Raw genomic sequence first — 9,843 nt, forward strand, 5'->3', positions numbered from 1 at the left:
AGCGTGGGGTGATCTTCCTGGAGATTGGCCACTGGCTGTTACAAGTGACCCTCTGTATGTAAAACCCTGTGTGGCCTGTGGGGCTCCCGCCAACCCACAGTATGCATTTTTAATGCTTCAAAACCATCAAATGACTCTGGAGCAGGTCTCACACTTCAGTCTTGGCAAGCAAAGTGCTGGAGAAGTTCGGGTGTCAGGAAAGAGAGGATTCACCCGATCTCCCTCATGTTCCCTCATGCTAGATGTCAACATTATGGGGAAAGCGGCCATGGCTACCAAGCAGCAATGCCAGTCTCTGATGGAATAGGCCACACTTTGGGAGGCCTCTAAATACTCTAAAAGCTTTGTGGTTTTGGAGGATGGGGAAAAGGCAGTTCTTAAAGAAACCAAAACCAAACCACCAAATGAAAAGAGAGTGTTAGCCACAGCATGTTTATAAGGAAAAGCATTTTCCCAGTGGTGGCTGGGCAGCGGGATACACATGCTCCTGATGCCCTGGCCAGCTCGGCAGAGGGTTTTCCATCTCCCCCCACTCTGCAGAGCTGAGCTGGCAGAGAGGAGAGGCAAGAGGGGAAAGAGCAGCTGCACAGGGTGACAGCCAATGCTGCAGGCTCTCCTACTACCTATGGTCACCCTGGAAAGCCTCTGTCCACTTGGAGGTGTCCATGAAGATGGAGGAAGAGCTGTGGAAGAGCCACAGGCACGGCAGGGAGCCCTCCCGTGTCCAGAGGTCCTTGGTGCAGTCGTACACCTCCATTTCTACCCGGTAGTCCCCGTTCATGCCCTTCCAGTGGCCGCCGGTGACGAAGAGCCGGTCCCCCAATGCCACCATCCCGCCATTCTCATGGAGTGTGTGGAGGAGCTGCACCTGTGTGAGGGTTCCAGGCATCTCACCCTGGAGAGATGACTGGGACCTTCCTCGGGGCCCTCCCAATCCCACTGAAGAGGAGATTAACCCACCAGGCGCATCCCCCTTGCCTCATCCTCCCTGCAAGGTTTGAGAGTCCCTGCAGGCACATCTTGCTTTTAGCAGCATCTCCCTGTTGTGCTTGTATAGGAGCAAGGTTGGGGGTGCTTTGAGGGGCCTGGGGTGAGTGGAGGGGACAGGCAGGATTTTGTTAGAGTGCAAAGGCAGGAGGCCTGCAAGCCCTGCTGGAAAACCCTGATCTTGTAGGCTTCTGCATTGTGTACACTGCTTAAAATCAGCAACTCCGTACAAAAGCCATGCTCCTAGTGTGGGAAGGAATGATTGGGGCATCTTCAGGTCCACAGGGGTTAATAGAGCCAAGGGATGAGCAGGCAGGAGGGAGCAGGAGTCAGGATATGGTTGTGGGGTGCTGACAGGGAGGGAACACCTGCGCCACCTCCCTGGGAGTGCTTTGCCCCAACCCAACATCCCGCTACCTTCTGCCAGATGTTGGCCTCTGGGTCATACACGTGGACCTTCTTGGTGTTGTCCCCGATAAGGTAGATGAGCCCGCGCAGGGTGGCACAACGCGGGGCTGAGAGGTATTTGGGGATGAAGGGGGATGTGATCACACTCCACAAATCTGCAAGAAGCAGCCGTCAGCAGCGCGTCCCACCCTTGGCTCTTGATGCAGCTGCCACTGACCGAAAAAAGCATTGCCTCACCCATGGCTATTTAAGGGGCAGTTTGAAAGGGAGGAGACAGAGCAGCCAGGCAGGATGGCACCCGTGGTCCCCAGTCCAGATGAGGCTCTTGCATTAAAAAATGTGTGTGGGGATATTTTTTGTAGTGGTGGTGTGGGAGACCACCACCTGAGGAGGTGGCATTGTCACAGGGGTTTGGCTTCTCCCTAAGGCGGGCAGTATTCCCGCAACCCTCTGCCCCAAAGGGATCCTTCTCCACTGAAGGTCTGAGCTGTGCTGCCAGCAGCTATACTCCTGGCTGGCCCCCTACCCTGTGCCACGGCCATCACCAGAACCCCATTAGCACCCGATCCCATCCCACAAGATCATGCCCAGTGGCACAGGATGTTGTCTGCCTGAGGGGTCACCCTCAGTCCTGCTTCCTAGGAAGGTGTTGGTGGGATGCAGTGGGAGGGCCAGCTCTCACCTTGGACAGGGTTGTAGCACTGCAGGGTGAGTGCATTGTACTTGACAGCGCAGGAACCCACCAGGTAGAGCTTGCCCAAGCAGCTGGCGGCTGCAAAATTGCTCACATACTTGAGGGCGGGGCTGATGGCACACCAGCTCTTGTTGTATGGGTCATAGCGCTCCACCTCCACCACGTCCACTGTCGTCCCTGCAAGGCAGCAGGACACTGCCCACTGCTCTGGGGCACCCACAAACCCCTGCCCCAGCAACATCCGCAGGGTCTTTGCAGCCTTACCCCCAATGACATAGATCTCGCCATTGAGGATGGCACTGGTGTGGTTTGTCCGGGCTTTCAGCATGGAAGCGATGGGTTTCCAGGCACCGTCCCTGGGGCAGAAGCACCAGGCCTGGGTTGTTGACCATGTGTCATTCTGGGACCCACGGGAGCCACCTGGGGAGGGACAGGTCAGGTGGACACCCCTCTGAGTGCAGCCATCTCTGGGCATCCCCTGCCAGATCCACCCAAGAGGGGAGCTATGAGAGGGCTTTACTGGGAGAGGAGGGTAGCCCCTGGCCCCACGCCAGTGCTCTGTGCCCACATCTTTGTCCTTCACCCTCCATCCCCACTCCCATGGGACACCCACCCTGCACTAGCACCTACCTGTGACGTAAACATCGTTGTTCAGAGCCACCAGGGAAAAGCCCCATTTGTTGTAATCGGGGAAGTCGGGCAGAACCATCCATCGCCCTGAAACCCAGCAGAGCCAAGTGGTGACCCCCCTTCAGACAGTGATGATGCTTCTAAGCCAGCCCTGTTTCATTCTTCCCTCCACCCCCTTTTTCCCCAGTGCCCCTCCTGACACCAGATCATTTGGCAAGAGGTGGCTTTGGGGTAGACGGAGGGTTAATTAACATGTAAGGGGTGTACACTTGCCCCATCCATGCCATGCGCACTTACTACTTTTGGGGTTGTAAAAGGCAAAGTTCCTGGGGGTGGCTGGCATCTGCAGCCCCCTGTCCTCATCCTCACCCTCCTCCAGCACACGGCCACCAACCACCACCAGCACCTCCTCCAGCTTCTGCAGTGAGGTGGGGGAGTTCTTCACACCAGCATTGCTCTGCCCCTGATGGAGAGGCCAGGCCAGGACCATGAGGGTCCAAACTGAGCCACCAGCTTGTGGAGTGGGATTTGGGGCAGGGGGTACCCACCGTGGTGCGGGATCGTGTGACGAGGGCCTTGCTGGCATCTGAGTCACGGATAAGGGGCTCAGTGGTAAGCAGGTTCTGCAGGTACTGGTCAGGCAGCAAGACGAGGTGGGCCAGCTCCAGCAGCTCAGGAAGAAATTGGGCTCGGGACCCTGGGTCGTGGCGTACCCAGCGCAGCACAGCCTCAGCCAGGCTCTGCTCCTCCTGCACCTGCAGCTGGTCCTTGGAGAGGTAGGCAGCCAGCCTCTCCTTGGAGAGCTGGAGGAACTCCTCCTGCAGAGAGACAGCTTCAAAGTTCTCCTGCAAGAAAGACCAGGCCTTGGAGGAGACCTCAGGGCAGCCGTGGCTCTCGCCGAACTCGCAGATACCTAGGCAGTTGGTGGCATCCATCTGCTGCCGGAGGTAGCGGCTGCAGACCTTCTGGATAGTGGGGAAGTGCAGTTGGCTGGAGGTTTGCATCAGCCCCTCCACGTTGTCCTGGTTGACGGTGACCTTCCCCGTGTAGGCAAAGTCGAGCAGCATCTCCAGTGCACCAGGGTCCACCCCTTTCAGCTCCACCCGTGCTGCAATGCTCTCGGCGAAGTCACCGGAGAACATGGCATAGAAGTAGTGGCTGCAGAGGGCCAGGATGCCGCGGTGACAGGGGAACTCCCGCCCGCCCGCCACCAGCGTCACATCTGCCAGCTTGGGGTTGGTGCGCAGCCGCTGCAGCCCCTCCAGCATGCCCTGGGCATGTGAAGGCAGGCAGAAGTCAAAGTCGTCCACATTCCTCACCATGGTGCTGGGGATGAGCGCAGTGCCCCGCTGGCTGACAGAGCCCCCGCGGAGCGTGGCAGGGGTGCCCCTGCCAGGAAAAGGCGATGACATCTCCCTCCCTCCGCACAGCCGCACCTTCCCAGCGCCTGATCTACAGGCACCAGCAGGGACCAGGGAAGTGCTCTCTGGACCCCCCCATTCCCACTTCCACCGGTGGCCTCCCCATGCTCCGAAGCTGCCCTGCCGGAACTGCCACCGATTTTTAGGGGACAGGGGGTGGTTTTGGGGGTGGGTTCAGCCCCGCTCTGTCTCGTTCCCTCCCGCTCTCACCTGGGCTCTGCAGCCCTCCGGCCAGCCAGCCGGGAGGGAAGTGGCCGCGGTCTGGCACTAGGGAGGGACACTCTTGTTGAGACACTGGATCCAGGCGGGACAGGGCAGCACACTATTTTTAGGCGGCACTCGGACACCGCTCCCTGCTCTTAAAGGCACCGTACAGGCAGAGCTGCCTGCTCCTCCCCATCCCTGTCGCCCCGTGACTTTGCTGTTTTGGAAAGCATCCCTCTGCAGCCAGCTGGGCACCACAAGCCTGGGGGTTCCTGCAGCACCTCCCCGACCTTCCGGTCGCTGGGGGTCTCTGCGATATCTCTACTCCCTCTGGCTATCGTTGTGATGTTGTGTTAAATATAGGATGTTATCTCACTCCGGCCACAAATAGCGGCAGCCGCCTCACCGCGGGGAGTGAGGCCGCCCCAGGGGCCAAAACACTGGTCCTGCAGAGGGTGGGAGGGGGCCAGGGTGCTGGGGCTGACCCCCTCCACACAAATAGCTTTCTCCATCACCTCGGGAAGCTTCACTCAGCTCGGACAGAAAAAAAAAGGCCTTTATTGCAGCCCGCGGTTTCACGCAGCCCTCCCCGCCAGCGGGTGGGCATCACTCCTCTAAGCTGAAGATCTCGGCTTCCTTCTCCTTCCAGAAGGCGAAGCTGCGGTCGATGTAGCGGCAGATCTCCTCCCCATCTCCTCCGGCCTCCCCCAGCCGCCAGGCTGAGCTCTGGGGGGATCCAAAATACTTCTCCTTGATGTCCTCGAAACCGTCCTGCCAGCCCCGCCGGCCGGCTGCGATTTCGTCGGTGACGGCGCGGTGGAAAGCACGCACCGCATGCCAGCCATGCCGGCCCAGCTGCTCGAACACTTCGAAGCAGAGCAGGTGGCGGCCGCGGCGCTCCTCGGGGGACAGCTCCTGCTCCAGGATGCGGAAATAGCCCAGCATGAAGAGCTCCAGTGACAGGCTGTCGTAGTCTGCCGCCTTCCCCCCGGTCAACACCACGAACTGCTCCGGAGAGAGCAGGGCGCTGGTAGAGGGCGGTGGCGGCGGGGGGCGGCGGGAGGCGGCGTCCCGCCAGCTGCCTAGAAGCCGCTGGATGGCCTCCCTCTGCCGCGCCAGGCGGGCCGTTCCCCACTCCCCAGTCACCGCTGCCTCCCGGGGGTCCCCGGCGGCCGGCAAGGAGGGCCCGTAGACAGAGGACCGTTTCCAGTGGCTCAGGAAGAGCATCACGATCCGTTCCTTCCTCAGGCTGCCCCACTCCGGCCCCGGCCCCGGGGATCCGCCGCCGCCGTCGGAGAACCCCTCCTCGCAGCTGATACCCGAGTCGCTGGCGGCCTCCGTACCTTTCCCTCCGGCCGCCTTCTCTCCCGCCGCCCCCCAGGCGGGCTCGAAGGCCCCGCGGAGGCTGCGGACGCAGACCCCGTACTGCCGAATCTCCCGTTGCGCCAGGCTGCCCGCCGTTTCTCGGGGCTGCCCGACGGCGGCGGCGGGGGGAGCGGCGGGGGGAGCGGCGAGAGAGGAGATCCGCGCCCCCTCGGCGTGTGCCAGCATCGCGGCCAGGCTGCTCACGGCGCCCGCCAAGCGGCCACACCAGAGGGGCAGCGGCTGCCCGGGAGCGGGTGGGGGGCTGCGCACGGTAATGCTGAGCAGCGGGGCGGGCAGGAGGGCGCGTAGCTCCCGCGCCAGCCGTCGCAGCTCGCTCTGGTACGCCTCACCCCGCCGCCGCAGCTGCAGGCTCTCCACCGCCTGTTCCAGATGCTGCAGGTCTGCCTCGGTCAGCAGCTCCCCGAAGGGGCCCAACATGGCCTGACGGGAGGGCGAAAAGCTCCAGGAGCCCTCGTCCTGCGGAGATGGTCCGTCACCCGGCGGCCCCCGGGCTGGCAGCGTGGGTCCGGTCTCTTCCCATCCCCGGGACGCCCGTACCTGGCCTCCCGCCTCCTCCTGGTCCGCCAGCCGGGCCCGCAGCCGCCGCACCATCACCTGCCTCTTCCACTCGTGGATGGGGCGGCCCTTCTCGTCATGTGTGGGTACCAGGAAGTCCGCTTCTGCCTCCGCGGGGTCCGGCCCCGGAGGTTTCACCGGCTTGGCCGCTCCATGCTGCGCAGGCAGAGTCACGGGAGGATCGTGGGGGGGCGGCAGCTCGAGGGGGATAGGCCGGGGGCCGCGGACGGAGCCAGCGACCTACCGGGTGGGCGAAGAAGGGCGCAGGGATCCTGGCTCGCTGCGAGGGCTTACGGAGCTTCAGCTCCGCCGATACCGACCCGCCGGGCTCCATCCCCAGCCGGGCCGGGTGGCTGCCGGAGGGAGAGGCGAAGGCTTCCTGCTGGAGAAGGAGGGCAGGCAAGGGGAGATGCCTCCCTCCCAACACTCCCAGGGCCCCCCAGGAGGGACAGGGTAAGGGGTACCCCGTGAGGATGCCCAGCACATCGCCCCAGTTCTTGAGGGAAACCTTTCCCGGGAAAGACCCACTGCTGAGCGTTTCCGTCAGAAAACGGGATGGAGCTGCAGAGCCTCTGCTGCGCCTTCTTTCCCCGGGGGACATCGCGATGCCCCCGCAGCTGAGGACCAAGCCCGGAGCCGCCCACATCTCCACCATCTCTTCTCAGGGTGCCCCATGCCCACGGCGGGCTGGCTTTTCCCAGGGGATGGGGGCACCCACAGCCCCAGTGGGGCCTTACCTTCCGCGAAGGGGAGGCTGAGCCAGCGGCAGGGGACAGGAGGCACCCGGGAGCCCGCCACTGAGTGCAGGAGGTCGGGTCCTGTCCGGGCAACACACAAAAGTGGGTGCAGCTGCACCCCTGTTCAAGAAGCAATGCTCAGTACTGAGCAGGAGGGGAGAATGGAGGTTGAGCAGCCCTGGAGCGGGCTAAGGCCAAGGCTGCAGCGCTGGGGCAGGGAGTGCACTGAGCATTGCATTAATATTTCACCGGAGCATCGAGTGGCAGTGCTGGAGCTCAGTGGGTGTCACCGGCACTAGCCCTGGAAATAGTGGCTCGGTGGCTTGGCTCCAAGCCTTGTCCTACTCTTCAGGCCAACAGAGAACGTCCAAAGCTGGTCACTGTGCCTACCTCCACGCTAGGTTTTGGGGACAAGAAGTGTTTTGCACTGGCTGGCACATGGGGCAAGTACTGGCAGTGGGGGATCTTTGGCAGAGGGACCCACCGCACTGCTGCTGAACATCTGTTGCCAATATTCAGCCACATTTATGTTCTTTCAGTCCAGCGCCATCCATTATATATGGCCAGGATGGATTAGTGGAGCTCAGTTACATGTGAGAAATTCCATCAAGGGGCTGGAATACAATCAAGAAGCAGCAGATCAAAGCCTTAAACACCAATCACCTGGTGAGGATCCGTTTCAGATTCAGCCTCTCAATCCCTTCCCAGCCCAGCGGACTCCCCGCACAGGGCGGCGCTTGCGGGGATGTGAGCTGACACCGCCCTGCAGTACAGCCGCAGCTCCAGAGTGGGTTACACAGTGCCTGCAGCAGTGTGGCACCCTGAAATATTAATGGGGATGTAGTATGAAACACGGGAACATGGCCCAGTGCTGGATGTGCCACATGTCTCAGGTTAAGCAGACAGATGTTGCGAGCTGTGACATGAGCCACATGCTAGCCTGCTTCTGTGTCTTACTGCTGGCATGGAAGGAGAAGGCTGGAGCTTTGCCAGCTGCTGTGCCAAGGGGGTATTTTGCTGAAAGGCCTGCAAGGGTTGAGTCTTCCTCTGGGTACCAGACATCCTGCCTCCTGCTCCCTTGGAGTGCTGGGGAAGGACAGAAAGCCACCTCCATACCTGGCATGGCTTGGGACCTCTGATAAGAGGATCCTGCTCAGAGGCAGCCTTTGTGAACTACCAAAGAGGCACCTCCCCCCGCCAGCATTTTCCAATAAAAATCTCCATGAGAGTTTAATCTTTGCATATGTCTCTGGGGCCCAGAAGGCACTGAGAGGCTGTGGTCCCCCTGAGCAGCCTCACTCCATGCTCAGCTGCCCTTGCTGTGGCATATGTGGTCCTCAAAACTCTTGACAACAATGTTTTGGCCTGCTCCCTGGGAAGCAGGCAGGTGTGGGCAGCAGCTCAGCCCCAGCGCCGGGAGCTCTTCAGTTACCTGGTCCATGGGAGGGATGGAGCAGGATAGCAGTGAAGGCCAGGCACTTTGGGACATGCCACAATGTGGCTGCCACCAAAACGCTCTTTAGGGTGCCTCAAAATAAGGAAGAGCTCCACATTTCCCTGAAGAAAAGACTCCCTAAATACGATGCACGTCCTGGCTGGGGCTGCTCCTCTCACAGGCAGTCCTCTTCTGCAGGACCAGGAAAAGAGAGGAGGGTCTCTCTTAAACCTCCATCTCAGCCACTTTCCTCACTCTGGACTTCAGGAGAGCAGACACTGGCCCCTCCAGGGATCTGCTTGGCACAGTCCCAGGGTGTTATGTCTGTTTGTATCTCAACCCACAGGTTTTATCTCTCCTTGTTTTTTCAATTCTCCTTCCCATCTCAGTGTGGCAGCCAAATTTAGCAGCTGTGTGGTACTTAGTTGCTGTCTGGGCTCAAATCACAACTGAGTTGTGATTGCACTCAACAAATGTACAACACACAATTCACTTACTGACCGTTTTTTAAAACTCTTTATTAGTATCTCAGATAACGTCAATAAAATGTGAACTCCTGGATCACTTCTGAAAATGAGACCTATGCTCAAAAAAAAAAAAAAAAAGTAATTTGGTGGTGGTTACATTTTTGCCAAAAGAAATTCTGACTCCTTTATTTGGGCAGAACTCTGTCATTTCCTGTGTCCTAACCCATCCACTGAGGAGGATGTCTCCTAGAAACAAGAGCACAAAAATAAAGGTACATAATGTCTTTGAATGTTCATGAGAAATATCTTTCAAACTATTGCATGACCCACAAAACTGTTATCTGTCAGCCTGTTGAGTTTCAGTTCTGCAAGTGCTCCGAACAGTAAAGTCTTAACTTGGAACCTGAGTAATCTCCTTGATTTTAGAGACTGTTTAGTGTATTTCCTTTAACTTAATAAATTATTATTTTGCCTCACTCAAAATGGGATTCCATGTGTTTCAATTTGGAGTGTCTTCAGTTTTTTTCTTTTTGGTTATTTAGTAATTTCAGTACTGTTGTTATTTCAATAATTAAACAGACTTGAAAAAGAGATAGTATTGAATAGCAGTATCACTCATCTTACAACACTGAACAATTGGTGTTGCATGCATATGAAATTAAATGTCCCTATGGACGGTTAATCCTATTAGTATTCCTCGAAGTTATGTACTATATCAACAGTGTCCAGTGTATTACTTACGTTTTTCTTCTCTCAGTGAATGAAATCCACTCTTGTATAGGACATGCCCGCATTACGGAACTCTTCAATGAACCACAATTTGTGAGTTTAAGACTGGCAGCTTTTTAGTGACACAGAATAGGCGAATCTCCTTTATTTGAATTACAACTTCTCATGTACTTAAATGTGTATATTTATA

At 58.2% G+C, this 9,843-nt stretch overlaps 1 protein-coding gene across 1 annotated transcript; it reads right to left on the bottom strand.

Moving 5' to 3' along the window:
- Positions 1-619: 619 nt before the first annotated feature.
- KLHL30 (kelch like family member 30) lies at positions 620-4,056 on the bottom strand (the record flags this gene model as incomplete). The annotated part of the gene is made up of 7 exons (XM_080623982.1): positions 3,268-4,056; positions 3,017-3,182; positions 2,720-2,806; positions 2,354-2,509; positions 2,078-2,266; positions 1,405-1,550; positions 620-868 (listed from the first exon to the last, which is right to left on the bottom strand). The coding sequence occupies exons 1-7, from the start codon at positions 4,039-4,041 to the stop codon at positions 620-622; spliced, it is 1,767 nt and encodes a 588-aa protein (XP_080480108.1). The 5' UTR covers positions 4,042-4,056.
- Between the last annotated feature and the right edge of the window lie 5,787 nt (positions 4,057-9,843).

Source organism: Psittacula echo (genome assembly GCF_963264785.1).
Source record: "Psittacula echo genome assembly, chromosome: 7".
In the NCBI taxonomy this organism is placed as follows: Eukaryota; Metazoa; Chordata; class Aves; order Psittaciformes; family Psittacidae; genus Psittacula; species Psittacula echo.